The 27,246-nt window shown below is 39.8% G+C and overlaps 1 protein-coding gene across 10 annotated transcripts in view; it reads left to right on the top strand.

Annotated features, from left to right (window-relative positions):
• TNRC6C (trinucleotide repeat containing adaptor 6C) overlaps positions 1-27,246 on the top strand; it is a 116,211-nt gene that overhangs the window by 14,952 nt on the left and 74,013 nt on the right. For 9 of the 10 annotated variants that reach the window (XM_077924249.1, XM_077924248.1, XM_077924247.1 and 6 more), the window contains exons 2-3: positions 12,831-12,927; positions 15,317-15,338. In XM_077924249.1, coding sequence (XP_077780375.1) covers positions 12,865-12,927; positions 15,317-15,338 — 85 coding nt within the window. In that variant the 5' untranslated portion in view covers positions 12,831-12,864. Of the gene's footprint in view, positions 1-204; positions 284-12,830; positions 12,928-15,316; positions 15,339-27,246 lie in introns of all 10 variants that reach the window. The other variant, XM_077924244.1, reaches the window with a different exon arrangement.

Raw genomic sequence — 27,246 nt, 5'->3', positions numbered from 1 at the left:
TGTGAGGGTGTTAAAATAATTTATTTAGGTTTTGCTAGTCATTAAAGGGCTAGAACATTGATGCTGTACCCAGTCATAGATGCCCTGCCTCCTAACTATTGGGAGTCTCTTTCAAGCATTATGTGATAATATGTATAAACTTTTTTAAAATGAAAACTGAGATTCAGGGAGCTGGGCTAGTCATCTATTGCTTTGTTTTTTCAGAATTATAGCATGGGCACAACCTCACCATTGGCATCCTTTTGAAGAGACTCCAGTGTTCATCAATGACCTAATTAATTGTGTAAGACTTTCTTCTATGTTGAGAAATCCCTCACAAGGAAGAGTTAGCTCTCTTTCATTGAGTTACATTTCTTCCTCCTATAATATCCCTCTTTTCAGTTTAATTTGCCAAATGTAAACCATTCAGTCCGAGAAGCATTCTGTGCCAGCTTCTTGCCTCAGGCTAAACTTGTTTTGGAAAGTTTCAGGGTAATGGTTCAGCCATTTCAGAGGAAAGAGATGGGGGGAAACAAGCTGTTTTAGTGCTTCCATCTTTTGGCAGAATACACTGAAACAAAAATAAAATTCCCTGAGAAAGCTTAGGTTTACAGCAGCTGATTGCTTTGAACTACTGCTATGTTTCTTGATTCTCAGTAGGTATGACCAGTTGTTAGGGTAGACATCAGCTATGAACATTCATGCCCAGTTTTCTTTTGGTAGTGCAAAGATAGTATGTCTTTCACTATGTATTAACAATATGTATTGCTCACTGGATCCCAGAGAGGATAGCGTATAGTTGGGAGTGATGAAGGAAATTTCTAGAGTGGTATGTAGATGGAAATGCTGACAAGAGGCCAGGATTGCCAAAGCCAATAGTAGAAAGGGGATTATGGAATCAGTGACCTATTGGGCAAAGTGTGGGATAGTGCGCACACACTCATTTTTCATCCCTCTCTCATGTTGGAGGGTGATGTCAAATAGTTGACTTACTAAGCTGTGTTGCAGGAGAGGCTGGGCAAAGGATTGGGTAAGAGTTGAATGTGTGATAGGATGGTTATAGTAGGAAGACGAAGAAGAAGGCATTGATGGGATACAAGAGACCTGGTGGTGGGGTTTGATTGGCACTTCTTCTGATTGTGTATGTACATCTTTGGGAGGAATTGGCTAGAATAGGCTGATGAAAGAGGGGTGACAAAGTAGTGAAAGATTGGGTGAAGACATAGGAATATATATGAGTTCAATTTTAGCCAATATATGTTTGTTTATTATTTTTAGAACTTCTTCCTATAGGGAGGGATAGGATAGTTCAAGGCTGTGGAACCTGTGCTTTCTTCTCTGATGATACTGGACTGCCAACTTCCATCACCCCTTGCCAGAATGGCCAAAGGTCAGGGATGATGGGAGTTGGAGTCCAATAGCATCTGGAGGGCCACAGACTCCCCACCCCTGCTTTAGTGTGGTGTCTCATAATCAATGTAGTGACATTTAATTATCCAATTTATAGATACATTGCTCTATCCTCTCTGATTCAGACTTTCACAGGTGTACTGTGATATTGCTGTCATGTATTCTGCCTTGCTCATTTGTTATAGTGGAGGAGGCAACTTTCTGCTTGTAGCCAGTGCTCTTGCCATTGAAATGATTACTGAAGCCCTTGCATGTACACAACTTCCATGTCTGTATGCCAGTAGATTATAGCAGTTTAAACACCATTCTAAATTTGGTAGCATGGTAAAGCTTTTGTTCACAGTTTCAAGGCACATTTGACACAACAGTGGCAAACAGGAAGGAAATCTCCATGTTTACTGGTCTCTTTCATCTTTCAGCCAATGCTTCGTTTCTGTGTTTCAAAATAAACAAACAGAGGAGGAATGTGTAACATATACTAGGGTTTTATCAATGCCTTTGTAATCACAGTTCTAAAAATAACTTCATGAACACTGAAGAACCTTAAATATTATCCTTTCATTTCACTGCTAGATGATTACACATGGGATGTGTCAGCAGAAGCTACTGTTTGATAGACCACTTGGATAGTCAGTTCTATTATTTTAAGCTTATTTAAGTGCATGTATTTAGAAATGTCATCATGTAAAACAGTTCTGAAAACTGAACTCTATTTTTTAAAAAACAAAAGTATCCTTTTCTGACTTAATTTGAGCTGCTTATACAAATGTACCTGGGAGTACTTCCCATTGAATACCTTAGAATTAAAAGTAAACTTCATGAATAGGATTGAGCTATTAAACTCAGAAACATGTATTTAGAAAAAATAGTGTTTCATTGTGAATTACACTTATGCCTCTTATACTTATCACTAATACATTAATTTGGTGGTATTCAAATCACATTGTATTTTTAATCAAGAGGAAAATGTTTGTGGTTCTCTGATTAGCTTTGAGAGATTCTAATTTAGTAATGTTTTGAAGCTAGTTAAGTACTGCTTTAAATAAACAAATGAATATGTGTAGAGAAACTAACATTGGAGACAGTAGATTAGATCCTATAATTTTAGTATTTGGCCATCTCTAGTGAAATATTCCTAGAATCATAGAATTGAAGAGTTGGAAGGGAACCTGAGGGTCATCTAGTCCAAACCCCTGCAATGCAAGAATGTCAACTAAAGCATACATGACAGTTGGCCATCCAACCTCTGCTTAAAAACCTCTAAGGAAGGAGAGTCTACCACTTCCTGGGGGAGCCCTCTCCACTATTGAACAGCTTTTACTGCCAGAAAGTTCTTCTTAATGTTTAGTCAGATCCTTCCTTTCCAAATACACTCAACTACAGCTAAAACTGAGGCATTTCCCTAATAAGTTAAAAATTTTGTGAGAAGTCCTCTATGTGCCCTATCTTCTGAAATGACATACAGTACATGGCTACTGGTGAGAAGGTCTTCTCAGTAACAATACCCTGGTTGTAGACTTCCTTCCTAAGACATGTTTATGTCATGCTTTGTCAAGCAAAGGCCTGTTGTCTTGAGTTTTTAATGCCACCTAAATTACTTGATTTTATTTTTATCTTCTGAATAAATTGCTTTTATGGATTGCAGTTTTGTATTTTGTTTGTTTGTTGTTACCTGACTTGTTGCTCTTGAGAAGGCAGGTTAATAAATTCTGCTAATAAGTACAAAATAGCAGGAATTCACTCTATCCTACAGCCCAGCCCTTTTGAATTACAACTTTATGCATTAATATTTTGAAAGGAAAAATAGTTGTTTCCAGATTCATGTGGAATACAGTAGCTATATTTAAGTAAGGTTTTAGGAGTATGTGTAATGGAAAAAAGGACATGCTGAGTCCATTACCTAGTGCATGTTCAGAGATGATGAGCCTAAGGATGAAAAGCAAAGTTGTGATTAAATGCTTTGTATCTAACAAAATAAGCAAGAAATCGCAGGTCAGAATAACAAAACAGTTTGAGGAACATTGGGCAAAAGATTGCATTGCAGGGGTGGACTGGATGACCCTCATGGTACCTTCCAACTCTACAATTCTGTGATTCTATTATTCTATGAATTATATCTAGATATCTTTACAGTATCTGCAAAATATGAATTTAAGTCAGTGGGTGACAATCTTCCAACAACAGGCTAGAGTACTTTAGCAAGTCTTAGAATGGCTGTAAGACTTGAGTATTCATGCACAATGATTTTTTTAAAAGGGGCAAGAAGTGGGTGTAACTGCATGATCTGATCCTTATGTGGATATTCAGGATCCATCTGTACACATATTCAGATCTAACTCTGTATTCTGCAACATTTGAAATCAATCAATCAAAACTTTATTAGCAAAGCCAACAGGCCACAGCTGTACAAGAGTTAAAAGTGAAAATAGGGATAAAAGGAAAAAAAGAACAGGCAAAAGGAGGTCCGTCGGGTGAACAAGTCTGTCACTCAGATGGTGGCCCTCAATTTCGCAGCTCTCTCGATGTACCTCGCGACCTTCTCTGTTATCTGACTATCCGTATCAGATAATAGAAAATACAGTGTAATGTCTGGTGAACGGCCGGGGTTGGAGAGAATGAGTGGGGTAATAATCTCATTCCTTAGGTCTTTGTAAAGGGGGCAAGAAAGAAGGACGTGGGACACTGTTTCCGTGTTACCATCTCCACATGGGCAGAGTCGTTTTTCAAATGGAGTCTTTTGGTAACGACCTTCGAGTACAGCAGAGGGAAGAACATCCCATCTAGCCAATGTAAAGGCACGTCTGTATTTTGGGATGGTTAGTTTAGACAAATATGAAGCTGGAGAGTCAAAATGAGAAGGGGGAAAGTAGGTATACCATGGGCACAGTTTCTTTACGATAGTCAGGTTGTTTTGTCGTTCAATGTCTTTCAGGCGCTGGCCTATTAGACTCTTTGCTTTAGTGAGGCCCATTGATAGTAGGGACTGTGAGTGTAGACCGCATGTAAGGAGTTTTTGATGCACAGTTTTGAACCACTTGCTTTTGTGAGGGTCTTGCATCACTAGAGGCAGTAGACCAGGTGGATTCAGATTAAGACGAAGCCAATAGTTGAATGTTCTCTGCCAGGTCCGAGTTTCCACAGATGGAAGGCAGGCCTCGAGTCGTAATGCTGCGTTTGGAACACAGGAGGGGACGCCAAATATCTGCCTTAGAAATTTAGACTGGACAGTTTCAAGACTGGAGCAGTGGTTCCCCGTCCAGATTTGCGCCCCGTACAGTAACTGCGCCAGAGGTTTTGCTTGAAAAACTTCAAGGGCTGCTGGGATGTATCTGCCCCCCTTCGTGTAGAAGAAGCGGGACAGCATCTTGATACTTTGAGCTGCTTTTTCTTTGGCACATTTTTGATGGACATCCCAGGACCCGGTCGACTGGAAAACGATACCCAGATATTTGAAGGCTTTGACTTGTTCAATTGTCTGGTTATCCATCCTCCAGCTATACTGTCTGTGTTTCCTTGCAAAAACCATAATTTTGGTTTTCTGATAGTTTATTGCAAGTTGCTCTCTCCTACAGTATGCTGAGAATTCACCTATAAGCCTATTTAAGCCTATTCTTGTTCGAGATAGGAGTATCGCATCGTCAGCGTACAAAAGCACTGATATTGCTTTGTCAGCCAGTTTGGGGGCGTGGAAGTCCGGAGATGACAAACAGTTAACCATATCATTGATGTAGATGTTGAATAGAACTGGGGCCAGGATGCAACCTTGCTTGACCCCCTTACTGACAGGAACTGGTCCTATAAGATGGCCATTTAACGAAGTTCTTACATGCAGCACCGTGTCTTTATATAGACAGCTGATCAGAAATAATAGTCTTTTGTCTATACTTGATGTGCTCAATTTATCCCAGAGTCTTACACGTGGAATTGAATCGAAAGCAGCCTTTAGATCGATAAAGGCTGCATATAACACCCCACGGGATTTTTTGGCATATTTGTCAATTAAATAGGCTAGGGTGAAGCAATGGTCTATGGTGGATCTGCCTTGCCTGAAACCCGCTTGCTCTTCCGCTAGAATAGCTTCAGTTTCCAGCCAGCTAGTTAGCTTGGTATAAAGATGTTTGGCATATAGTTTGCTGGGTATAGGCAGAAGGCTGATTGGTCTATAACTCGCCGGGTCTGTCATGGGTCCTTTTTTATAGATTGGGATAATTATTGCCTCAGTCCAACCATCTGGGAGTAAACCCGTTGAGTCGATCCAAGAAAATAAAGACGCCAGCAGGGGGGCCCACCAGCCAATGTTGGACTTCAGAAGTTCGGCAGGGATGTAATCATTCCCTGGGGCCTTGTTGTTCTTTAATTGTGCGATTAAATTCTCAACTTCCTTCGCAGTTACTGGTGGCCAATGAGGTAGGTCCTCCAATTGAATGCATAGTTTGTAATGTTGGGCTTCCTGGTCATAGAACAAAGATTGAAAATGGCGCAACCACTCCATTGGTTCCACTGTACAGATGGAATTAGTACGCTCCTGGTCCAGTAGACCAGATATGGTTCGCCAAAAGCAAGTAGTATCTTTCTCGTGCGATGCCTTAACCAAGCTGTGCCATGCGGCTCTTTCAGCTTCCAATTTCTTTCTCCTTAGTAATTGTTTGTAAAACCGTCTCAGATAAATATAAGCATTAAGTAGGAGGGCAGTCCCTGATTTCCTGTATCTCCGGTAGGCTGTTCTCGTTTGTCTCCTTGTTTGCCTGCACTCCAGGTCAAACCAGCTAGCTCCGTCCTTTGCCCTCTTTGTAGCGGAGCTATGTATCACTGTTGTTAAATGGGGTTTCAATCTTTCCAAAAGTAATTTAAAGCGTTCCATAATCGCAGCTGCTGAATTGCCTGATACAATAGCGGAGCGAATAAGCTTTAACTCCACTGACTGAAGAAGGAGGGTTAGATTTTCATTCAGTATTGGGGACCATTTGAGTCTTTTGGGGGCAGGTATATCCAAATTTACAGAAGGTATATATTGTGGCTCGGCAATAGAATAGTCTGTATTCTGCAACATTTGAAAGTCACTTTCCAACGTCAAGCCCTAAGTGTGCAGCTTGCTTTGTAGTTTACTACAAAACACTGAGAGTTGTACTCTCATTGTACAACTCAGGATTTGCTTGTCTCCAGTGTACATGAATTGTAACGATCCTATACTGGATCTTATAATACAGTCTGACAAAAAGGCTTCCTGTTACACCTTGTCTTAAACATGCTGTTCATCATTTGAAAAGAAAATATTCCATAATCCAATCCCCCTCCCCCAATTTTCCCCCAGTGGGGACAAATTTGGAAAAAATGGTGGGATAAGTTTCACTTCAAATCTTCCTGTGATTTTTTTCTGTGCCTTCCCATCTCTAAGCCTAACAAACAAACTGAACCTGCAGCAGAAGTTGTGCAAGTAGGCTTTGTTCTCATTGAGCTCTCCTTCAGTTCCTGTGGGTTAAAGGGCTGCAGTGTAATACAGAGCTGTGAGGGTGAAAAACCTGCTTTCCACTTCTAGAAACCTGTCATTATAATCAAGGTTAGCCTCTGTTGCAGTGATGTCCTTGACTGTGAGCTTCTGCTTTCTTCAGCGTAAGTGTCTCTCTGTTGTTTGTTTCTGTGAGGACATGAAAGTTGCTTCACATATTGGGACAGTGTTGAGGTGGTTCATCTACCACTGCAGGGCACCCTGGAGGAAATAAGTGATCTTCCTTCCACAGCTAGCAGTTGAGGCACTCTGCAGCCTCCTTGAAATGCAATGGAAAGGAGGGGAGAGATTGATGGGCATCATCATATTGATGGTACCACATTCCAAATGACTGAACAACCTTTTGCAGGGCTTTCATGTACATGCTGAATTTCATGAGGGCCAAGATGTATCCCTGTGGGACCTTCACATCCCCAAAGGCCATGAAATCAAGCAGTGAATGTTTCTTACCTTGTCAGGGATTGGATGCTGTTTGGAGGAACAGAAGACAGGGGAGGGTTTTTCACATCTTGCCCTGTGATCTTGCCTAGGGAGTATCATCCGGGGATGAGAAGTGGCAAATGGGGCAGGGAAAGTAGGGGAATAAGGTATGGAAAGGACTGGAGCATTCCCTTCAAGCCACTCAACCATTCAAATTGATTTTTATTTAGAGCCAAACTTAGAAATGAATGGATAACTTGGTGGTTTATTTCTAAAATACAACACAGTCAGATAAAATACATTAAAACTGCAGAAATGATTTCAACAGAATCAATTAAAAAAACCTCTAAGAGCCAGAACTACAAATACCTCCTGAAATCTAATTGTGGGCAACAAAAGAGCCAGGTGTACCTCTCTAACTATAGCAGCTGGAAAATTCCCTATCTCTCCTACTCATGTGCACTGGAGGGTGGGGGATTTGTTTAGGTTGTGACCTGTGCAAGGCAAGGAGCTGAATAGATTTAGGGCAGTGGTTCCCATTTCGCTAAGTACTGCGGACCCCCTGTCTTTCAAAAGCCAAGCCATGGACCCCCTACTTTTGAAAATGTTATCTCAGTGGTAGCTTTCGTTATGTGACTTGTGCCCCGGACCCCCTGGGTGGGTTATGCAGACTCCCTATTGGGAACCACTGGTTTAGGGGTTGGGGGATCATTTACCTTCTAGAGCGTACGTATTTTACCAGTGAAGTTGTTGGCCTACTGGTATTTCTAAAATTGTCCCCTAGTAGCATGTCCACTTCAGTTATGGAGGACTGCACAAGCAGATATACAATCACAGACACAAATCTAATATTACAATAAGATAAAATCTACTCAAGTAATCAAGTCTTCTAAAGTTGGAGGGGGCGCTATCTGGAGAGGCATCCAGACCAACATTATTGGGCTGCAGTTGAAAGAAGAATTTGAAGAAACACTTAAGACATACAATTCTTTGATTTTCTCCTTGTGTGATATTTGAACCAGTAACTTTTAACAACTGATGGAGAACATGAGTTTCAGCCTTTTAAACGCTGTTTCAGTACTCATCTGGAGAGCAGAAATACCAACGACAATTTTAGCAAAGGTTTTAATATCTTTGGCTGGTGTTTGTAGTAGTGAAGAATCATTTCTTTAATTTTTTTTTTTAGAAAAGGCTAATGTGTTTGTAGGCCTTCCTTTGATCAGGTCTTGCTTGGAATTCTCTCACACTTTCAAAGTTGTCAGCTGCGCTGGCTGCATAGGTGTACATTTCATCTTTTGAAACACCCAACATCAAAACTGCCATGCAACCTCACATTTTAATTATGAATTTTCTTTTCTTTATTATCTGGCAGAAGCATTTTGCATGAGAGTTATAGTGAAAGCAGGATATAGGACTACAACCCACAAATCAATGGATCTTTCCCTTCTTTTCCCTTTATGGATGCTTTAAAATGCAGCCTTTCTGCATCTTATCTGGATTTGGAACAGAAAGGAGTCTTGCTTTAACACCCTTGGAGAAACCTCCTGAACACCTGCTTATGGAACAATTTATCATGAGCCAGTTACTAGATTTTCTTTTTAGGTTGTCTTCAACTACCATTGTAGCTGGAACTTTGTTCCAAGTGCCTTTTACACTGTAACATTCTCACTGCAGTGCGAGAAGGACACAGTTTCTGTCTTTGTCATTCAAGGATTATTTAGTTGAAGACAGGTACCCAAATTTTAAATTTTAAACAGAATATGAGGCTGGTAGTTATTGGGTAGATCCGCAGTATTCTGTGGGATCAAAATTAAGCATTCATGTTTTGTAAATAAACTGTACTATTTCAGCACTTTGTGAAGTTCATCTTTCTTCCTTTTCTTTTTTTGGGGGGGAAGTTTCACGGCTTTTGCCCATGGGTCATCAATTGATCACCCCTCATGAAACAGAATTATACAACAGATTCCTTTCAATAAAATAAAGTGTAAGCATTAGACTAAAGGATAACAGTTGTGTGTTGGTTGAGATCAACTATTTGGGGGGTGGGGCAGTATTTCTAGTGTAACTCTCCTTCATGAGATGCAGTCAGTATGTGGCAAAAGTGAATCTTCTAATTTGTGAGAGATGGGAAAAAAGCACCCCTTCATGTATGGTACTAGAAGACATGTGAGCCTCCAGCCAATATAGCAGAGGAAGAAATCGGTGTCATTTTTTTCCTGATACCCTATTGCTGTGTAGATAGGTATGAAGTAGAGGTCCATATTTGAGCGGTGATAAGTTACAGTGAAATGATGTCTTTAAAAAACCTAAAGAGTTTTCCTGTCCTCCCTCCCATCTTCTCTAGAGGATTGGAAAAAACCCTAGAACAGATTTGGGGGGAGGGGTGCAAGACAGAAATCCTTGCACTAATATGATGACTTCAGTAAACCCACAATGTTTAAAACAGTGGTGGCCAAACTGGGCCCTCTAGCTGCTTTGGGACTACAATTCCCATCATCCCTGACCACTGGTCCTGTTAGCTAGGGGTGATGGGAGTTGTAGTTCAAAAACACCTGGAGGGCCAAGTTTGGCCACCACTGGTTTAAAAGCTTTGCCACACACCAGCAGTGACATTTGCCTTTCCTTATTTTGTGTGAGCATCCGTATTGACAAGTTATGTGTATGCTACAGACTTTAGACAGCGTTTTTATCACATGGTTTAGTGCAGCGTGCGGGGACTCGCCAAGCGGGTGGCTCGGTTCGGGGGTGGGTCATGGGCCGCTTTCGGCCCATGGGCCTTAGGTTGCTGACCTCTGGCCTATGGGAAACCCACAAACAGGACCTGTGTGCAGTAGCACTCTTCACACTAGTGATTCCCAGCAAGTGAGTCTGACTCTGAATATATCTCCAACAGTGGAGATAGAACACAGCCATTGTGGCTAGTAGCCACTGACATGTATATCCCCTATGAATTTGTCTAATCCACCTTTAAAGGTATCCTTCCTATACACCATGAGTACCTTTATACACCTCTGTCTTCTTTGCCTTACTTGCTTCTTTTTCTAAACTAAAAAGCCTCAAATGTAATCTTACCTGATAGGGGAGTTCCTCTAACCCCTTGATCATTTTGGTTGCCTTTTTCTGAACCTTTTTCCAGTTCTGCAATATCCTTTTTTTGAGGTGAGGTAACTAGAACTGTACACAGATTTAATTTTCAAACCCTTTCTGAAATTGACAGCTGCTGGGCAGCCCCCCCCCCTACAATAAATAAACGAAAACTTCAAGCTATGGTTTTCTTTGCAGGGTTTTTCTGTCCGTACATTCACATTTTAACTATCCAAGAGTTACTCTGTGATCCAAGTCTACGAAGTTTTTTCTGTGATTTTAGCCATGATTGTAACACAAACATACACACAAACACTGGCTCTTTTCCTGGCATCGCAAACAGCAGCCCCCCTACATTTGCTTTTGTTCCTCCACAGCTTTTGTCACAGTTACAGTTTGAGTTAAAATATTCCCAAAACACAAAAGGCAAGGTTAAAGGTACTTTGGGAGCTGTAGTTCCCAAACCTCTTGATTGCAGTGTTAAAGGTAGTAAAAAAGACTACATTTTGCCATCTAAGATGGATGGGAAACCTGTGGTCCTCCAGATGTTATTGGACTTCTCCCATCAATGCCAGCCAGCATGGTCAGGGGTGGTGGGAGTTGTAGTCCATCAATATCTTTGAGCGCCACAGGTTCTCCTTACCTGATCTAAGACACATCCCTTTGTATCCTAAACAGGAGTGTGTCCCCATGTTCCTCAGTGAGTTACTAATACTTTTTTTAAAAAAATGTTTAGCTTCAAATTTGGCCACATACTCTGTGTGTGTGTGTGTGTGTGTGTGTGTGTGTGTGTGTAATATTTTCAAATTTCTGCATGAATATACTGTTCAGTACTCCCTTTGTACTGTCCAAATACTACCTTTAAAAAGCTTCACACTGAGGTTATACTTGAAAAAAGACAGATAATTAACTCTTGAACAAATTTCTGCTTTGAGAGAGGCTTATTTTTAGCAGAGTTCGTAGTTGCTGGCTGCGTAACAACATAATTCACAGTTCATTGATCTTGCTTGTACAGAACTATGGTGTAGGGTCAAAAGCTTCATCTGCTATCACAATGGGTCAGGATTTTGTATGCTGGATATCTGACACTGGGTAAAAATGACAGAAGAGTGATAGACTTCCTGCCTATTTTCTCAAATTTGCCAATTTACAAACTGTAGCACAGTGCCCATGAGAGAGATTGCTATTGTTACCAGCTGGAAAAGCGTTGGGAAATAAGCTGTAACCGTACCTATTGAAAAACAGCTTGATGGTGTGGAAGATGTGTGAGTTTTTAGCATACTTAACACATTTAGCTTGATCTGCAGCCCAGTAAAACCAAAATTCTTGGCCTGAAATTAAATTGTAGAGTGGATTGGGTTGCCTATGTGTAATTTTTGAACCCTCTCTGGAGATACAGTGTGACTGAACCTTGGCCTTTTTATGTTCAATTACTCATAACTCTAATATTTTAAGTTCAAATACAGTACAGAAAACAAACGGAGCTTAAGTGATTTTTAAAATGTAAAAAAGTATAGAATTATTCTTCAAAATAAAATTATAATCCATCTCCTCACCTCCACTACCTTTGTTCCATCAGCTACTTATTCCAATTGTAATGAAATGTTAGTCCTTTTGCATTTTTAGTGAAATTTGTACCTACATCCCCACTAAAGATGTAGTCACTAGTTTTTAGCTGCAATTTTTGCTAATTTGTCATTTATTAATCCCTCTGATTAATTCCTCTAACTGCAGGAGGCAGTGGAAGACAGGAGTGCCTGGCGTACTCTGGTCCATGGGGTCACGAAGAGTTGGACATGACTAAACGACTAAACAACAACACAATCCCTCTAATACTATTTTTCTATCATTTATTAGGGTTAGGTTTTTATGGTTTTTTGCATCAGGTTTCTTACCAATCTAGTGAAACTTTGTAAAAAGAGTTTCAGGTGTGTATCTTTAATGTTTCTCAAGTGTTCACTTAATAAGTTGTAGGTACTGTATTCCACTCCCCGTACACCCCTAAAATATGCTTTGGAGGGTCCCCCAGTCATTCAGAGCAGATTTGGGGGGCATGTGGAGCGCTGTAGTGGAATGGAGAGAGGGGAAAGAAAAGCCCTGTTGCTTGAGACATTTGCTCATACTATATTTGGTCTCATCTGTGGTATATGCAGAACAATTGAAGACGTATGGAACATACAGGAAATGCCTCTTGTAAGACTTGGAAATTTTGATTGCTTTTGTAGGGTTATTAATTAATGCCAATTCTTTCTAAATGTTGTTTGTTACAGTAGTAAAGAGTTGTGGGTTACCGATTATTATTTTTTAAATACACATTGTAGTATAAAATGCATTTAAATATTAGCAGCTTTGGATATCACTCAGGCTTATTTACAGCTTTTGTGTAAAACAACCTTCTCTAAAACAGTTACCATTCTCCCATTTTAAACAGGGAGAAAGAACAAACACAAGAAGAGGAACATTTGATGGAAGAAAAGAAAAAGAAAAAGCAGGAAGAAAAGAAAAAGAAGGAAGGTGCTCAGAAAAAGGTTTGTTTGAATGTTTCTTTAATGATGTAATTTTAGTATTTTAGGGTGATTTCACCAGTGTGTCTTGGATTAATTATTTGGATTTGATTTTATATATAGTCCCATAGTCTGTGACCAATATTTGTACCAAATTTTATGCATATATTTGGTTTTCGTCACATTTCTTTTAACAGGCAGAAATATACCATGTGATCTATGCATCTGTGCATCTAAGAAAATGCTTTTACTATAATTGGATTAGAAATCCCCATATTTATTATCCAAGAGGGGCCAGAGGCCTCCTAAACCTAACCCAGACAACTGTTTCAAAAGAAACCCATGGTTGATGCTATCAAAGGCTGCTGAGAGGTCCAGAAAAACCAATAGGCTTTCACTCCTTCTATCCAATCCCCATTAGAGTGACGAAGGCTGTTTCTATCCTGAAACAGGGCTTGAAGCTAGATCAATATAGCCCATTTTTTAAATACTTGGTCTATAGACCATTATGTATAATTAAGGATTTTTCTTTCATACAAATTCAGTTTATAAGTTGTAGTTTAATTATGAACAATATTTTAGTAACACGTGTTGCCAGGATGTAAAGAACTGTGCAGCTAGTTCCACATGCCTGGGGAAGGTTCAGGATTTGGGCTTGAGCTTCTCAAAAAGCAGCAGCCCCCATGCCACAGACCAAATGGAGGAAATGTTCGGGAGCAACTTGTAGTGATGAGGGTGATGGGCATGATGATAATAAACATGTTTCTGCCCCACTGTTTTTACCAGAGGGTTCAGGTAGATTTCAAATATATCAGTGTGATACACATAAATGAAAACACAGCCTAAAATCGTAATGAATTACAACAAAAAAACATCAATGTAAATCAGTAGTGGAATGTATGATAAAATCAGACACCTACAAAAGCCTGCTTAAATAAAAGCGAATTCGCTGCCCACTTCAACTCAGGGAGCAAGGGGCCAGACACACTTCTCTCAGGAGGCTCTTTGAAATACCTGGCCCTGGAATTCTGGCCTTGCAGTCATTTGCTCAAAGAGAAGGGGGAGCCAGAATCCCCACTGAGTATGTCCAAGCATTTGGATGTATTTTAAGTAGCTCTTTTGAGACTAGGCATTAAAAATGTTAACCTTTAACACCTCTAGTATCTACTTTTTCCACCCAAAACTTAATATATTTAAACTGCTCATAAAATTCTTTCTATGATTCTGATTTGCAAGCAACTTACAGCCATTTTATTGCATTTAAGGCAGTTTCAAGTCAATTTCTTTCAACAGAATAATGGTTATTTGCAAATATACTCATTTAAGGTACTTGTAGATTGTACTGTGGATTCGAACCACCGACCTTCTGATCAGCAAGGCCAAGAGGTTCAGTGGTTTAGACCACTGGTTTAGACCACAGCACCACCCACTCCTGTTTTACCTTGTATATTTTCAAGATATAAAAATATTTCATTACTTAGTCTAATTCTTTCATTGACACTCTAAACTATTTTCATTGCTCAGTTCATGTAATTATTTAACTGCTTGTGTGATTAGTGCCAAGAGTTCTCTGTAAATATACTGAAGTGCCTTATTTCATAATGTATCATTATGGGTGATGTTCATATTTCAAAGCTTAATACTGCCTGTCTTAGTAGTGTCTATACATAGGTAGTCTGTAAATTATAACACATATTCAAAATAAACTTTGTAGCATATGTTCTGTACATTCATTTCTTAAGTGGTAAAGCAGCAATTTGTTTTATCAAACTATACCTGTATGTTGACTTATGCTGCTGAGGGCCCATCTTTGCTTTCACTTTAAAGCAGAATCATGAGTTAAAATGAACAAACTTCTAGAGGAAAAGATGTAAGAAATTTTAACTTAGAAATATAGGGGCTTCCCAAGTAGAATACACATTTTTATATGCATATAAACAAATGTTTTTTATGCCATAAACCATTGCATGTGCCAGAGAGCGAGGGTTGGTCAAAGCTCACATTCCTCATATATGTGCTCCTAAATGTTGAGATCTCTCAAGGAAGTAGTGTTTTTGTGAAGAGATAGCTATGAAGTGATTGCCCTTTTGTGCTGAAGCCTAGTTCTACTATTGTTTGGTTGCAGCCCTAAACACCTTACTGCTTGCATCTGTAAGACTTCATTCTTCTTGTTGCACCAAGAAGAAAAGTAAGCACTATAATATACTTCAGGTGTTCTGCTGCCAGTAAAAGGCTATGGAAAAACAACAGCTCTGTCCTCCTCTATTCTTCAAAAAATTGTGTATTCTAAACTGTTGAACAAGCCATATTTGGTTATATTTTATATATGGTGTGGTTGATTGCAAGATGCTTTTCACAGATGTCTTCAGTAAAAATCTTGCTACTAACAACTTTTTTTCTTTTTGTTTTTCAGGCTGCTGAACAAAAAACCAAAGGTAATTGAATAATTGATTCCTTATAAAATATTCATTGCTTGCAATTATTTAGAATTGTCATTTCAATGCAGAATATAGGCATTGAACTGTTTCATTGTGTGTGCAGTCTTTAGACTGTTGTGATACTGGTTTTAAGCTCGCAGACATACACTTAATTCAGGCATCATGAGCAAGTTCCTCCTCCTTCCCTTCTCTGGTTTGAGATAGCCATAGTTTGCCATGATATCTGAATTGGGCAAACCATGGTCCCTGCTAACTATAGTTTGCATACAGTGGTACCTCTGGTTACAAACTTAATTCGTTCCGGAGGTCCGTTCTTAACCTGAAACCGTTCTTAACCTGAGGTGTCACTTTAGCTAATGGGGCCTCCTGCTGCTGCCAGAGTGCGATTTCTGTTCTCATCCTGGGGCAAACTTCTTAACCCGAGGTACTACTTCCGGGTTAGCGGAGTCTGTAACCCGAAGTGTTTGTAACCTGAGGTGCTTGTAACCTGAGGTACCACTGTACTAGCCAGGGAATGAAACTTGCTTCAAAATGTGGTTTCAGTCCCTATCTTGGAGGCTTCGTATTTGAGGAGTTGACATCAGTACTGAGACAAATCTTGCTTGGATCACCTTCTCTGAGCAGAAGCTCTTCCCTACAGTCACTGGGGTGAGCCACAGAGATGAAAAGGATAATAAGGTATTTTCCTCTACTCTCTTAGCAAGGGACTAAAGGCTCACAGTGTTTCTTTTGTCACTTACATAGCTGCTATATCTAAAAAGGCCTTGAAGCTTCAAGCCACATTAAAAATAGTCATGAAAATTCCGTGCCAAGAAAGGCACATATCTGTGCTGTGAATTAAGCACATTTGCACAAGTATATGCTTATTTTCTAAAATTCTCCTGCCAAACTGCTGGAGTGGACTTGCAGTTGAATTCATATGCCTTTCTGAACCATGACTCTTGACTAGGTGACTGGATCAGTCACAACCCTTAGTTCTTATTATGGTAAATTTAGAAAACCCTATGAACGGCACCCTCAGTTTCTTGGGGAAGACATACACATGTCACAAACAACAGCTAGAACTAGCTTGTGCCTATGGTCAAAGAGGGCAGCACCCTTTCCAAACAAGCCAACTCTCTGCCTGTCCCCCATGCTATAATAATCGAAACTCCTTGCTCACATAGCCATAGGTGGCTTTTAAAGTACCGTGTGTCTTTAGGTATACTTTTGTGTTTTTTATCAAAAGAGAGAAGTGTGACCAGCTGTCCATGCATCCGGCCTTGGCTTTGTAGCCTTTCAGGAAAAACAACCACTAACAAATCTCTAGAGAAAAGCCTTGAGGAGGCTGATGGATCCATTAGCTCTCCATTTAGCCTCTCACTTTTGATTGGTAATACCTAGCAAATCAGAGCATCTTTGTTCACACCTCAGCTCCACTTTATGTAAAACAGGAGCAAATAAAGGTGCCTTGATTAGGTGTTGCCAGGCGAAGGGAAGAGGCTGTATGCCTCTGTTGCCCTTCCTGTGGCTTTTTTTACAGGAAGCGGAACCAATCCACTTCCAGCATGCATACCCACCTCTTGCCAGCTACTGGGCCCACACCCTAATCCAGCGTCTGTCACCCCTCTCTCATGGTCTTCCCTCCTGTCTTGCCATGGTGAGGCAAGCCTTCCTTTCAACTCCCTTGACATTTCCAAGTCCCCTTTCCTCTTTCTGTGTTTCACAGAATTATAAGGAACCCCAAGGTTCAATGCAATGTTGTTTCTCTCTGGGCTTCTTTTGCTTTTGGGCTTTGCTTTTGGTGTCTGCAATTTGAAGATACCAGAGAGGCAGTAACAAAGGAGATGGTAACAGGGGCTGTGAGAAATTTTTAATCATGACATCACCTTCTGTGAAGTGAATGTAGGCCTTCTCTACCCCCACCCATTGTGTAAGGCAAGGTTTCTCTTCCAGCTTCAGGGAGTGTGTAGGTAGGTGTTTTTAAGACATGTTCTCTTTTGTTTTGCATATGTGATACCTGGAAGATTCCGTGACGGAATATGGCTGAAAAACGTCCCCTACCCCTGAGCCTACATGTAATAACGTCCCGTACCCCTGAGCCTACATGTAATACTGAAGTCTTGCCCACTAGAAATCTTATTTAACCACACCTTTGGGTTTTGAGGTTTCATCATATCTTACCAGGCATTTTCAAGCACGCATTTGCAGTCATGAGACTAAAAATGCTCCCTACAAAGATAAGAATAATTCTGTATCCAGTGCTAGAGTCTAAGTTTCTTCTTCACTTGCATAGAATACATAGAAATATACACAGCCCTGCTTCAGGTTAGCATTTCAGAGTGAGGTCAAGACTTGAGATCAGAAGTAGCAATCAGTGTTCCACCTGAAAGTCCCATTCTTCCTGATTTTGCTTCAAAAATATGGTGGAGGTTGTGACAGCCTTTTAGACTTGGAGGACAATGGAATGATTCTTTCCCACTGCTCCATGTCAAGTAATTTGGGAAAGTTCCCCTCACTGTCACTGTCATGCATCTTTTTGCTTCATCATTACAAAGAAAATGGGTGGAGAAATACTATTCTTAAACAGGAATGAATCAAAAAGTTTCTGAAGATGTTTAGGCTGATCACGTGAGGCGTTACGATAAATCTGTACCAGGGTGACTTCTTAGACTCCATTGACCAATGGATAATCAACATCAAAAAATTTCTCTCTCTCCATCTGGAACAGTAAGCTGTTTGTTTAGCAGGAACAAATAGTAGTTCCAATATTCAGTCCTCCTGCTTTGTTTCATTCACTTCAGCAAACCTGTTGTCCCTTGATGGCAAAGTTTCAGGAACATGACATTCAGGGAATTACATCTTGATAACCATGATAGTGGCTCTGTGCAGCAGAAGTCATCCTGAGAGATCCCAGTTAGCTTGGATACCTTTCTTCCCCCAACCTGATAGAAAATTCTGATTGATTCTTGGTTCTTCTCAAAAATACTTTTATCTTTTTCAACAGGGACCCCTGCTGTATTTCTCTCTCTCTAATGAAAAACAACAACTGAAAACAGTTAACTTTCATACTGTGTTTTGAAAGAAAGTGGAATCGCATATCCTGTTAGGTATAGTTTGGTGCAAAATAACACCAACTACTGCTTACTTAGCCACATTGTCTCCTGTAGTCTCAGGAAGGAGTGACTGGTTAAGCAGAAAAACGTTCTTCCTGTATGTGGGTGTATGTGGCACGCTGCCAATTAAATATTACACAGGGGCCTCATATGGCTAAATGTTTTCATTCATGGCACAGAATGTACAAACTATCCAAAATAAATATATGTACCGTCTTGCAATAGAAGGTTCTTTGGAAAAGGATTTTCTGCTTTTGATGTTACTGTTCCAGTGCATAACTGAGAGCTGTTTCAAGAAAGACTTACTTTCTACACAAATACCATAGCATTGCTGGATAACACTAATAGTATATTCAGTTCAGCATTCTGTGTCCAACAATGGCCAATCGAGTGACACAGGGATGCTTGCAGACAGAGCATGATGGTGAGATCCATTCCTTGATGTTTGTTTGCTGCGTACACATGTTTAGTGTTCATTTGAAAGGAACTTGCATGTGTCTAACTAGACACGGAAAAGGTTCAAAGGAGCTAAATGTGTCATCTTTATCTGCTACAATTCTTAGGATTCATGTGTTGATTACTGCAGTCTGCATTTTCTGTCATGATTAGTCATGCAGATATATAGTTGATGAGATATAAAGCATATGCATTTTTTAAATTTAATTCATTCATTCATTCATATTTATGCCGTGCTTTTTAGCCAAGATTTGCTTTCAAAGTGTATTAAAATTCCAATCCACAAAACATCGAATATGTTAGGGATTCACAGAGGTGTTTATGGTATCTGTTCTGGTCACTGAATGGAGTAGCTGCTTTCCACAGATATGTTAACCTCTTTCTTTGCTCTGGAGACCCAACAAATAACTTTTCTGCTTGATCATTTTCACTGTCACATTATCATGATTTGTTGGGACAATCTCTTCTATGTGATGTTAGAGGACATTCCATAGCAGCCATGGCTAAATTCATTGACTTTTCCAGAGGGGTTATTATCCCAGAAAGGAGAGTGCACTCCAGTTCTACTTTTGATACCAGTATTCTCAATAGCCTTGTTTGCCTGACAACATCAGCAACTTTCTCCAGGTATGCTAGTTTGTGTCATGGAGAGTTATTATGAAGAACAACAGTAGGCTTCTTATGGCTACATAGAGAAATAATCCAAATGTTGTCATACAACCCACACTACAGATGTGTCTTTAAATTAGGAGTGAGGAACCTGTGGCCCTCCAGATGCTATTTTACTGAAACACCCACTATCCCTGCCATGTTGCCTGGGTCTGCTGGAAGTTGTATGCAAACAACATTTTGAAGGCAGCGTGTTCCTCATCCATGCTTTAGGTTGTAAACTCTCAGTGTGGTTTGAAGCAAGTAAAGAGGCCAGCACTCACTACACCTCTTTAAAGGTAAAGGTAAAGGGACCCCTGACCATTAGGTCCAATCGTGACTGACTCTGGGGTTGTGGTGCTCATCTCGCTTTATTGGCCAAGGGAGCCGGCGTACAGCTTCCGGGTCATGTGGCCAGCATGACTAAGCCACTTCTGGCGAACCAGAGCAGTGCACAGAAACCCCGTTTACCTTCCCGCCAGAGCGGTACCTATTTATCTACTTGCACTTTGACGTGCTTTCGAACTGCTAGGTTGGCAGGAGCAGGGACCGAGCAACGGGAGCTCACCCTGTCGCGGGGATTCGAACCGCCGACCTTCTGATCGGCAAGTCCTAGGCTCTGTGGTTTAACCCACAGCACCACCCGCGTCCCAATCTACACCTCTTTAGACATGTGCAAAATAGAAGGAAAGAATACTTAACCAATGTCTCTAGAACATTCTCTAAGTTGCTCTGTGGGAACTGAAAACCCATGTGTCCATTTCACAGCACACGAAAAACAACTAGTTATTGATAAGCAACTTTTAATTAGTTCAGGTTGTGAAGTACAAATAAAAGAAAGTTCTAGATTTGTTGGATCCATGGAAAGTCTGTTGAGTTCACTGCCCCTTGGGTTTCCTGATGGTCTTTGCAGAGAATGTTTAAGAGCTCCTCTTTTGCAAGTTTTGTAGTTTGTTATTCATTTTTAGAAGACCATCAGTGTACAGGCCACTTACAAAGTAATATGAGGAACAACCCCCCCCCCAAAAAAAACCAAAACCAGAGACAGCTACTCTGTTATAGTGCTCCCTCTTCTCCTTAGACGAATCTTTCTTTTTCTTGTTACTAAGGAAGGAATACAGTGGTACCTCAGGTTACAGATGCTTCAGGTTACAGACACTTCAGGTTACAGACTCCACTAACGCAGAAATAGTACCTCGGGTTAAGAACTTTGCTTCAGGATGAGAACAGAAATTGCACGGTGGCGGCACAGCGGCTGCGGGAGGCCCCATTAGCTAAAGTGGGACCTCAGGTTAAGAACAGTTTCAGGTTAAGAATGGACCTCCAGAACAAATTAAGTTCTTAACCCGAGGTACCACTGTACACTGGATGTGCTATAAATCTTCACTAATGAGAGGTGACAAGTTGGGTACCATTCCAAAATTGCTCATCATAGTTTAGCAAAATGTTTAAAATTCAGATAAAGCCACAGTCTGAAAAACGTGGGAATCACTTTTTGCCCTCCCCCTCTGGTTATATTTAAAGCTTAAAAGCTTTAGTCCCGATTCCCTAATGGTGGAATAGGAATAGTAGATTCAATAACTCAGCTCTCACAAATCCTCCGGTGATCCTGGTATAGACGACATCCTTGCCTTTCCCCACCTTTCCTCTGTTTTGTTTGATGAATTGAATTAAGCAAAATACTATGCCTGCCTTTCTTTGCTTTTCTAAGGAAAAGAAGCATTAAATGTCAGTGATTTGCTGAGAGAGCTTGCGAGTTTTGTGTCGGGCCAAAAGGTCATTCAGGAAAATCAATCTCACAGAATAGCACTGTGCTGGCTAGAATATAAATTTAGCCCAACTACTCAACAATAGTTGAGGTAGTTGTGATCAAGCTTCCTGCTGCTTTATGGTTATTTATCCGCCCACAGTGTATACTTCACTGTGCAATAAAAGACTTTTTCTGCTCTAATGTGCTTTGCCTAGTGCACTTTATTAAGCCACACCAGCTGTGATGTGCCCAAACAGTTGAAATTTTAGAAATCACAATGGTTTTAGAAAATTCATTTTTATTTTGGCATAGGGTAGAGTGGGATAGGCTGAGATCTGTGTACTCAGGGATTATTGTCTATATGCGAAGGGCAACTTCTGATAGCTGCATCCCGTAGTTGCAATATTTGAAGAAAGAAGACTGCTGTATATTGTGATATACAGGAAAGATTATTCTAAGCATGTTGCAATTTTTTAGGAGTGTTTATTTCATATTTCAAAAATACATTGGCCATGATCCTGAGCACCATAGGCATACAAGGTCTCTGTATCTGGGTGACCTTCTGTATGTTCAGTTTCATATGTGAAGTCACATTCCCCATGATAACAGGCATATTTTAAAAGGTGCGTTCTAATAATTAGGACATCCTCCTCTCCATTGTTCTCTACGCAGGTAACAGTTATCAGAGGACTAATATACATTCACCATGTCAGTTGTGAAGGGTACATATGTTTGTAAATAGCTGTAATTTACTGTATACAGATGCAATGACCAAAAAAGGCTCATATTTTAAAGGGAAGTGTGTTCATACAAGGGTATGATCTCCACAATTGATAGGTTGGATGTGTCTCTTATAATCCAGTACATCTCAGATGCACAATTTTAAAAAAAGGTTTTTAAACAGATGTCTCATGAATGTGCATAAATCTAAACACAGTATTTCCCTGAATAGTGGGGATAAAGAACTCAAAAAGTGCTTGATGAATATTAAACATATTCAGCTGAGTGCCTCTTGCAAGCAATTGGGGGGGAGGTGGGGAAATGGAGAATCCTGGAAGAGGGCATAGCTTCTTAAAAGCCTTCCACGGGGAAGCATTTGACACACCTCCTTTCCTAAATTTTTTGAAGAAATGCAGAAAATAAGGGCCAAAGATGTTAAACATTTCTCCTTTATAACTCTTCTGTACCTTTAATGAAATGAGCATTGCTTCTCCCCCGCCCTCTCTGAGTAACACCAGTATCAGCAGGATCAACACAGGCATAAGAATAGTGTGTGCTCCCTCTGCTGTTTGCAGAAGATTCCTCTTTTAGATTGTTCATAAAGAGTGGTTCTGATATGCAGGGTTTCCCTCTTCATTGATAGGATGCCATGCTGTGTGGGGTTTCCCCCTCTTCTTTGTATCTTTTCCAGTTCTTGTGTGGTAACTCTGCACAGTACTCATTGGTGTTTCCTAATGATTCCTAACATGTGCCAATGACTTTTTGAACCTTGTCCACAGTGACTCCAAAGTATTTCTATGGAATGATAATATGTAAATTGAAAGCCAACATTTTGTACAAATTGGAATTCTGAATTTATTAATTTTATTTCCTTTTTTAAATTCCCCTTCCTCTAAGGGTGTTACATTTTTCTGTAACTCTTTTTAAAGTTTGCTTTATATGTTGTTACGCCACATGTTCTTGATCTTTTCTGAACTGCCTCTCTAAAGTGTGTGTGTGTGTGTGTGTGTGTGTGTGAGAGAGAGAGAGAGAGAGAGAGAGAAAGAAAGAAAGAAAGAAAGAAAGAAAGAAAGAAAGAAAGAAAGAAAGAATATGGAGTCCACATCTTAAGCTTGAAAAAAATGTTTAAAACAGTGGTATTATAGCATGGATGATTTGATTGAAACCAACTTTGCCCTGTTCCTTGTCATAATTTGCTGTAAGCAGAGCTGTATCAAATGCAGACTATTCTAGTTAGTGCAAAGCATGCATGTGTCTAAAATCAACTGTACAGAATTTTGAATGAATGAAGTAATAGCATAATATTATTAGTGGTTTTAATAAAACATTTAATTTATTTTAACATTGATGTAATAGAATCTGATTTACTGGGAGTGGCATTTAATTAATTTAATTCAATTTAGAGAGTTAACTCTATTACATATTAGTACAGAAAATTACCTCTGAACAGTCATTTCTCATTGGTGACATGCAATAAGTTAATTTAGCTCCGAGTTCGTTTGGGTGCATTGTGAGTTGTGCACAGAGTTGCCATGGCAACGGGTGCTCAAGCAAGAGCTGCCAACTAAAACAACAAATAGAATAAGCCAGCTCTGCACACTGGCACCGTTGTTGTTAGTCTGTAAACACAGACATATGGATTCTGTTTGCTCTATGCCTGATTCTAGTCTCTTTGGTGTTTTTAGAGGAAGCCACTTGTTTATATGTTTATAATAGCTGGAATTGCCCTGGAAGATTTAGCGAACATAAATTTGAAGGCTTCTCTGGTCATGTAAAAGAGTGGCTACATCTGCAAGAAAAACAGAAGGGTTCATTGTTATGTGTGCAACAAATTGAAAGGAGTGCTGCTGGTTTTCATCAACTCATTGATTGCAGAATTGTGTGTGTGAGAGGGAGAGAGAGAGAGAATGAGCAAGCGAGAGAGGGTAGGGGTTTTTTTATACAGCAGTTGAGAAATCTAAAAACTGCTGGATCTGCATTCCTAGTGTTGCTGAATAATTTAAATGCTGCTTCCCATATATGTCATTAATGTATGATGGCCCTGCAGACATAAAATTCTGTTAGGCTTCAGCTGAATTAATGAAGAGCTCTCCTGATACTGTATCATTCCAAGTTTTCAGTATTGAGCACTAGAATGTCTGTTTTTTGTTTTTGTTTTAAAAAGAAAAGTATACTAACCAGCAGAGAATGCTGGCCTTATTAGTCAGCCAAAGGAAACATTTTATGGTTCTGGACCATGTTCTAACATGCAAGAACTATGGGCATTAACAAACCTAACGGATTCTTCTTTGATGTTAAGAAAAAAAGTAACACACATGTGAAGATGTTCCTGTCTAAAAACATTTTTTTCTGTAAATATTTTTTATTTGCTTTTCTGTTGCAATTCAGCATTAATACGTAAACTATTACATTCAAAAAGAAATAATAAGAATACATCCTTTCATATACTTCCCTTCCCCTCCTTACATGGTTTCCTGTCTATTCCCTACCTATCCGCTTCTTCTTCATCTTTTAAATTTTTCTCTCTCCCTCTCCTTAGCTCTTGTTATAACTTAACGCTACTGAGTTATTTAGAAACATATTATTTTGAAGTTTTTAAAGGGCAGAAGCATCATGAAACAATACGTGTTATCTATTTAGTAGATGAGCTGCAGGCTATAATGGTATTTGAGTATTCTATTGTCTATACAGTGGTACCTCGGGTTAAGTACTTAATTCGTTCCGGAGGTCCGTTCTTAACCTGAAACTGTTCTTAAGCTGAAGCACCACTTTAGCTAATGGGGCCTCCCACTGCTGCCACATCACCGGAGCACAATTTCTGTTCTCATCCCGAAGCAAAGTTCTTAACCCAAGGTACTATTTCTGGGTTAGCAGAGTCTGTAACCTGAAGCGTATGTAACCTGAGGTACCACTGTAATCCTTTTTCCCCAAATATTTTTTATTAGTTTTCCAATATTAACCCAATATTACCCCAACTATACAGTTTATACAAATACCAATTAATTCCAAATTAATACAATTTAATTATATAATCCATGTATTAATGTAACATGGATAGAGAATGGAGCTGAATGCACTGGGCTCACCTCTGCCTCCTCTATTGCTCCCCCATTTTCCACATTGGGGGCATCTCTGTAAAAGAGAAGTCTTCTGACCATGCATAGGTTGTAGGGCTGGTCATGGATTCCCCAATCCAATTTGTGGCCCTGAGGTGTAAATCCAGTCTGGCCTGATTTGGTCCTGTTCCAGCCCCGTTTGGAATCCAAATTGCGATCTGGAAATCTTACTGACTAGTGTCATGAAACCAAATGGCTATATAAAAATATATGTATATATTCACATAGGTGTCTGAACATTGGAGACATGGTAGCTCCAACAGATGGGATAATCCCTGCCAAAGTTCAGATGGGTAGTTCTAGGACTAGATAGCTTTAAAATTAGTTTCCCCCCCAAAATAGATTTTAAAAAAACAGGGTCTGCCCTGGGACTTCCATCAAAATTTTGAAAATGTTTGAGGGTTTTTTAATAATAATATAAAAGGCTTGAATACTAGGCACAGGCAAGCAGCATCAGGATAAAGCTATGCATAAAAGATAGTGAAATGATACAAGTACAGAAGTCATTTGAGAGGTAGATAGTTAGCAATGAGTGGAAACTAAAGTTCATTGGAGTCACAGAAGAGACCATCTCATGTAGTGGGGTAGATTGCCAGCAGCAGGAGTGAATGAGGGGGTGGAGAATAGAAATATTTAATAATATTCACTGTGATTGGTAATGGGAAATAATAATAGTGATGATGATACTGAAGTCAAAAGCTTGGCTAATATGCCCACAAGGTGTGGGTGGCCAAATAATAAGAATTTCTTAGCAAAGACCTACCCCACAACTAGGCTGTTAAATTGCTTAGCTGTTGGAAAGAACAACAACAACAACAATCAGAAAAACTCAAGGGTATGGCTGACTGCTATAATAATAAAGTACTAGACTGTGTTATGCATTCACAATAGACACACAAGGCTAAGTACTAATAAAGATAGACACAGAAAACTGAATACAGCTGTAAATAAACCTTACCTAAAAACTAGAGCCAAATTTTGGAGGGGGTGGGATACTAAGACAGACTTTTTTGTTTTTAAGGATGGAGCTGGGATTTATTGGAAAGAACAGAAAACAAATGCCATCTCACGCCACCATACACTTCTGGAAAGATAGAACTTGGAGAGTGTTGGGTAGAATGATAGCATTCTAGACTAGCCCTGTAGCTCATATTAGGCAAAGTCCTGTGATTGGAGAGTGTTGGGTGGTGTGAGATCATTCTCCCCCTCTCCCTACCTTGGCATATTCCTTATAGGGCGTTGTAATTAATAGTTGCAACAGTTTGAAGCTGGTATGTTTGATTTTCTGAGCTACAGATGAGCACAAATTGCTACAGATTGATTTGGGACAACTTTATCTGTTTTGATTTGTAGCTGCTTCAACCTGATAGAGGCAGGGCACAAATTAACCAATTCAGCCTGATTCAATTCAGAACGTAGCTGAATCTGATGTTCAGACCTCATACATTGTCCTCATGAACTGGAACCCTGTACAATCTCTTCATGTGTTTTCTGTTCTATCTCCTGTGATAGATCAGTTATTTTTTACAGATTTCTTCAGAATCCTCTGAAAATTTAATGCTTTGGTTGACATTAAAACATAGTCCATACTCTATAACATATTATAGCAGGTAATACATACCTATGTCCTTACCTTCTGCTTCTTGGTGCAAAGATGTGCGACATGTTTAATATAGTACACCATGTTGTATTCTTTGCCACGAACAATACAGTTGCAGAGTTGTGTATAAGGTGCAGAATTCTCAGCATCCTGAGAAGTTCAGCTTTTGTTTGGTCTGTAAAGCAAACCTCTAGGTATTTTGGTTTTGTTGGTAGGTTTGAATATGTGAGCATGTTTGGCAGTGGAGGCACTGCTTAATTGCTCTGCATAAAGTCTTGCCTTTTCCCATAGCCATCACATCTATGGCAGCACAACTCCTTGATAATTGGGTATGTTTAGCGTGAAGAAAACAGAATTAAGAGGTAATATGTTAGTCATCTTCATGTGATAGTCATATCTGAGAGCTGTCACATAGATAATGGAGTAATTCATTTCTGTTGTTCCAGAAGGTAGGACCTGATCCTATGGGTTCAAATTACAGGAAAGAGGATTTAGACTACATATTAGGAAAAAGTGTTCT

The sequence above is a fragment of the Podarcis muralis genome, chromosome 2 (assembly GCF_964188315.1).
Source record: "Podarcis muralis chromosome 2, rPodMur119.hap1.1, whole genome shotgun sequence".
NCBI classification, from domain to species: domain Eukaryota; kingdom Metazoa; phylum Chordata; class Lepidosauria; order Squamata; family Lacertidae; genus Podarcis; species Podarcis muralis.
Note: the sequence above shows the minus strand (reverse complement) of the source record. Positions and strands in the feature narration are given on the sequence as shown.